Source organism: Gavialis gangeticus, unplaced genomic scaffold, assembly GCF_001723915.1.
Source record: "Gavialis gangeticus isolate Ggan-Ray unplaced genomic scaffold, GavGan_comp1, whole genome shotgun sequence".
NCBI classification, from domain to species: domain Eukaryota; kingdom Metazoa; phylum Chordata; order Crocodylia; family Gavialidae; genus Gavialis; species Gavialis gangeticus.
The window spans coordinates 25,228,734-25,234,936 of NW_017729026.1; the positions used below are offsets into that span (position 1 = coordinate 25,228,734).

General features: G+C 40.7%; 1 protein-coding gene across 1 annotated transcript in view; it reads left to right on the forward strand.

Moving 5' to 3' along the window:
• The window catches only part of LAMA4 (laminin subunit alpha 4), a 264,483-nt gene that overhangs the window by 116,327 nt on the left and 141,953 nt on the right, over nt 1-6,203 (forward strand). Inside the window, exon 9 of the mRNA XM_019520073.1 lies at nt 3,367-3,478. Within this exon, the coding sequence (XP_019375618.1) occupies nt 3,367-3,478 (112 nt within the window). The remainder of the gene's footprint in view (nt 1-3,366; nt 3,479-6,203) is intronic.

Here is a 6,203-nt window from a genome sequence, read left to right on the forward strand (position 1 = left end):
AAGGCCAGGTACAGACATTACACTTTTACCAGTATAAGTAATTGGAAACTGGTCTACACCCATAACAGAACAGAAGTTCAACACAGATAGACTGGTTTAAGAATGGCAAAACCGAGTCTAAGATTTGCCCTCCCCCACTTCCCCAAAGAGCGAATGTCTGTTCTGTTTGCTACCAATCTAAACTATGATGCTTACAGAAAAATGTGCAACTTAAATCAATTGTACCTTGGGCTTTTAAAATGTCTGTACCTAGCCAAAAAGCCTAATGGTCAGCTTGCTTGAGCAGGAAACAGGAAAACTGGCTCCTTGACTGCCCTAAATCCAGAGGTGGTTAGCAATCTTTTGATTTCCCAGCACAGTACTTTAACCACTACAACCACAGGTCAGGTATTATCCAGACCCCACTCCTGCCCTCTTGAGGCTGAACCAATTATCTTGCATTTATATTCATTGGAGAAATTGAATGGAGGGCAGTTTCTGTCTTACTGGGAACAAAGGCTCATCCAGAGTATCCCGAACAGAAGCCATTTCACTGAACCATACACACCCAATAACCCAGTGATTCTCAACCAGGGTGCCACAGCAGCTAGGGTGTCTTGAGACTCTTGCAAGGGTGCTGCAGGGTTAGCACTGTTAGCCCTGAAAACATGATTTACAAGATGAACCAGGAGGTTTCAACAGGAATCCATAGATTACACAAATATTGTGCCCTGTTGTGGTCTTTCTGAGTTCTTTACAGCAAAATAATTGCTCTACTGTTTTTCTGTAGTAAAAAAATCTAGTGGAAACTAAGAGCTGGCCTTTTCCAAAGGGTGCCTTGAGTCTAACAAGGGGTGTCTTAAGTCTAAAAAGGTTAAGACCTGCTCTAACCTAATTTCTTCCTCCTGTTGCCACATATCTCCCTTTCTTAGCTGCATAGGGGGGAAACTGCAACAGAAGGTCTGGATATACTTCTGGATAATACTTGACTTGTGGCTTAGCGATTAGAGTACTGTAGCAGGAAGTCGGGCTGCAGGCAGGGCAGGGTGGCAACTTAGAGGCTGTTTCAGAGAGACATGAGATTTCAAAATCAGCAACCTACTTCATCAGATGCTAGGAAAGGACTGGCCAGCATCCTTTCCTAGCACCTGATAAAGTATGTCACTGACTATGAAAGCTCATACCTCTCTGAAACAGTGAATCTCTAAGATGCTACCCTGTCCTACAGTTGGTCTGACTTTAGACTGACACAACTGGAAATCTGAAAGATGTCGGTTCAAACCCCCTCTGTGTCCGAGAGGGTCATAAAACCTGTCTCTCCTGCTTCCTAGGAGACTGAACCCATGAATTCAGCATCAGTGTGGTCCTTCTTCTCTGGACTCTCACTTGTGAAGAGTCTCACAAGAGAACTTGTGATTCCTAGGAAAAGGGGAAATGTTCTTCAGTAGAGGGAAAAGCACAGGTTTAACCCTGAAAACATCCCCTTTGTGCTCTTTTCAAGGTACTAACAATGAAATCAGTTTTGAAGCTCATGTTCCGGTTTAATACAAAACAGAATTACAAACTGAATGCAATGGTTGATTATGATAAATGTCATTCCCAATGACCCAAGCCTGAATGTAAGGCAATTATGGTAAAATATGGTAATACTCTGTTCTGAACATCGAGCTGGGATTTCAGGGAGTCCGCCTGTGGACTTCTTTGAAATTCCAGCCCGGCTCTGCATGAAGATCCTGGGATTTGTGTGTTCAGCAATGGCTTTCTTAATTTACACTGTTATCCTTTTTCTATCTCAGCAAAAATGCTGCTTCCCACCCAAAAGATATCACCAGTAATGTCATTCTAATAGCAGTCTTCAATCCTTGGGTTACGCTCACTGAATGCAAATAAAAACACCAGGGCTGGGAAAAAAGAATGAAGAGGGTAGCTAGAAAGGAAAAATATTTAAATGAAAAGGCTGCTATGTAAAAATTAAACTCTACGGCTTTGAAATAATAAAATCAATAGGAAATTCACCTCCAGAAACCCTGAAGGTAATACAAGAGTGCTTTCTTTTCAAAGGCAAAATAAAGAATCTGTATTAAAAAAAAATCCTTAACATATTTCTTTCATTAAGTAACAAACATTCATCTTCTATTTCCCAGGACTGGTCCTTACTCTGCTTCCACAGAAACAAGTTTAATACAGTGCAGTATCTGACTAAAATGATACCAACTTTCTGTCTGGTTTAAAGCGCCACCTGGTGCTTCCACAAGTGCAAACATTTATTTACAAAATATTTTACTATGCAGATATGAGTACAAGTCACAGCTGTTGAAACAGAACAGCTAGCATCACAAGACATGCCAATGGCAAAGCTATTAATAGCCCGAGGACAGATAAATGAAACTTAATTTCTCAGTCAAATGTAGAATTAAATAGGAACAACAGAATTTCCACACAGCTAACTGCAAGAGCAGACTTCAAAAATATTGACTTGTCAACTGAATGTTCAAATCTGAACCTGGATCCTAATTTTCAAGTGAAAATTAGCTCTTTTATAGGCCAAATCAAAATTCTGAATCCATGTATTTTGATACTATCAAGCATCAGGTGTTGATTTACATACAGGACAGGAGCAGTAAATAACATAGCAGTAAGCTCTTCTCTTCTTTTCTTTTCCTTCAGAGAATACCTTAGGGAAATTAAAGGAAATCTAATTGAGATCAATACATTCATATGAAACATGCCAATTCTGTAATGGTTACCCTTCATTTCTTCTCAGTCCTTAGCCAAAGCTTTACTCTATGACCAGCATTGGGAACCCAATAAGCTCATGGTCACATGAAAAACAAAATTTGCAAGGCAATCCCAACTGTAACATAAGACTGTCTTTCTGTCTGTCTAGGTATATAGGCTAGCCAGTAGTTGTCTGAGATTTAATAAGATGAAGAAGAGAGACACTGAGGATGGGGATCCTGAGTTAAACTGCACAATAGAGCAAATTAAACTGGCTCTGTTCCTCAATTTTTTCTTCTGCCTATGATCTGAATCACTGAGGAAATGTGTCTAGCAAGATCAGGCATTGGTAGTTGTCTAGGCAATCTGACATTCAGAAGTAAGTCTGATGAGAGGTTTAAAATGGTACATAATTTATGATAAGTTGATTGCAGCAAATGATGGGGAAATGTGGGGCCAATTCTAATCTTCTGTTCTGCTGTTCACAAAATACCGACAAGGCAGCTTTGGCACATCAAACACTTCTGTAAATATCATTTTGTGTGATGAATGGACCTTCACATAGTCATTGGGAAAAAGTGAAATGTATTTTTGTACTGCCTGTCACTATGCATGCACGTGGATTTAAAAAAAAAAATCTAATCTTGAACTCACATGGTTTATGTATAGAGAAATCAAGCATCAAGCAAAGACCTTCGGATACAGAAGGAAACCATGGCGACCATTCACCGTGCTACACAGCTTGCACAGCAACTCAGCAATATGAGGGATAACATCCAAGGTAAATAGATTTTTTTGGTTCAACTTAATGTCAAGCATACATTAGTGAAACATCCAGCAGAGATGTGTCATAGTACCATGAGCACTCTTTTAAAACCACCAGATGTAACAGAATGTGATTCTACGGTGAACAATTCCCTTTTAACATACTACTGAAGCCAGTGTATCAGGTACCTTCTATTATCCATACTCTTCTTTTCTATTCCTCCTGAGATTTCCCTTAGAAAGTGAAATCTACACTCAATAGCATATTGAAATCAATTCTATTTTTTTTGCAAAGCATATGAGGATAATCATATTTGCAATCTTTTTGTTTGCTTGCATGGATATTAGAGGCTTTTCTTTATCCTGCTATCCTTTATCTTGCCAAGTACTGATTAGGTACTTGAATAGTACTACAATAGAAGCCATATAAAGAGCTGAACAGCCAGATGTAAGCATAACGTTTTCCCTTACTGACTCTTCACACAGAACTGTAGGTCTGCTATCAGAGCAAGGGTTGAGTGGAACCTGTCTAACCTCTAGAATCAGTTTAGTTTTCTAAATAACAGGGTACATCTACATGGAAAGGCTGCTGTGATCTTTATAAAGTCTTTTGTTAATAAACAAAAGACAAAAATCCCATCATCAGGGAGTTTTCTTCTGGTGAGAATTCTGCCCCACAGGGAGATTTCACTGGGGCAGAATTCCACTCCATATTGTTATAAATAACATGTTTCCTTTCCTGATTGATATTGTTGTCTTAATTTTTGTGGAACCAGTATGATCTAGTACTGTGGGGGACAACCATTTTTGCAGGTGTGCCACAAGTGAGTATCATGCCCTCCCTGAGTATCACTCCAAACACCTACCTACCTCTGATCTTTTGCTCTGCTTTCTGCCCCATCTGCTGCTGTACTGCCTGTCCCCTCCCCAGTCTGCTGCATGGCATACACACAGCCTGCCCATGCCACTTGTGGGCATGCATGCTTCATGTTGGCCACCCCTAATTTAGGGGGCCAGATATGCCATCCCAAACACTGTCTTAGTGAGTGCCTTTATGTTTAACTTTTTTTGTATGAAACTTGTTCTGGTAAAGATTGCTCGTCTGGGTGATTCCAGGTAGATGTCTCCAAAGCAAACAGAACATGGCAGCCTCTAAGCAGGAGTGCTGGCTGGAAGGCAGAGTCCAGAACATCCCCCATCAGTCCTTCCAAGTCAGTTGTAGTCATTAGGCTGTGGAGTTTTCAGTGAATTTGGCTTTAGATACATTTTTTCTTAGCTATGGTTTCCATCTCTCAGAAATACAGAAGTTGAGAGGGAGATGCACATTTTATCACACTTCTTCCAAAGACAACATTGCATTTAGTGAATAGAAATACAGCATTGTAAACTATCTGACTCATACAAAGTATCAGAAACCACCACTGTGATGCTGTTTCATAATGGATAAAAACACGTAGCATATTTCATGTCTCCCAAAACTAGCACTGTGGTGAAGAGCTTCTTCATATTTAAATATCGTGACAACCTGTGGCCCACTGTCTCAAAGCTTTACTCATCTGTGCTCTAACTGACTGTTAAGGGATACAAATAGCACTTATAAAGTCAACCTCTGTGTAATACTGAAGCAATAAAAGCATTGCCATAACTAACAAAAATATCAAAATATAGGCATATTTACAACTAGAAAATAAACTATCTTATCCATTCATGGATCAAGAAATATTTTTTTGATTTAGAGACTATGAGACTGTTTGCATTTGCAAGAGTTTTTATTATCTTATATATCAAGAAACAAATAATAACAGCAAGCATTTTGCCAAGCACAATTGCAATGAAGAAAGACCCTCTAGTCAGAGATTATTATCCCTATTCCAGCATATCGGTGGTATATTCTTATCCTATGAATGCATTAACCTGAGATTAGACCCTGAAATATACTGCAGCCTCTCCTTTTGTATCTACAAGAAAAAAAAAACAAATTATATGCACTCAAAAGTCTCCCTACTCCTTCTGCACCTTCATCATAAATGCCCCAGGTCTATCACAGAACATGTTTACATAACATTAGCAATGACAGCCAACAGGAAAAAAAAGTATATTTGATGACTGAGAACATAAAGGTTAGACTGATTTGACCTGGCCTTTGTGCTGAGTAGTCAGTAATTAGCTAAGACACCATCTTGCCAAAGCTATGTGCTATGGAAATAATTTTATCTGATACCGTAAGACAGGGTGTCAAAGATATGGCCCATGAGCCAAATCACCCCTAGGAGCCACATCATCCAATCCCCAGTGCTGGCCCTGAGTCACAAGTTGACCCATTCATGACACATGTCAGGGAGTGCCTGACCAGCTCCACACACAGGGCCTTAGACATGTGGTACGAACTCCAGGACCCACATGGGGCCAGTGCTGGATCCCCCCTGCATGCTGGACCCAGCACTCAGGATGCCTACTTCAACCCATCTGGGAAGTGAGCTGCAGCTTCCACCCTGGACCAAAGAGATCAGGTGTGTTATTTCTCCAGTCCCTCTGGCATATGGGGGGTGGGGAGGAACATGCTCATGGATCCCCCTAGATGTTGGATCCAGCACCCACATTGGCTGGTCCAGGACCGTGTCACATGCATTCCCACTCCAGCCAGTCCAGAACCCACAATGCACATGGTAGACTGGTTGGAGCAGGCAGTGTGGGCACAGTATCTGGCAAGCAAGGAGGAGGGAGAGGAAGAGTGTGGGGGG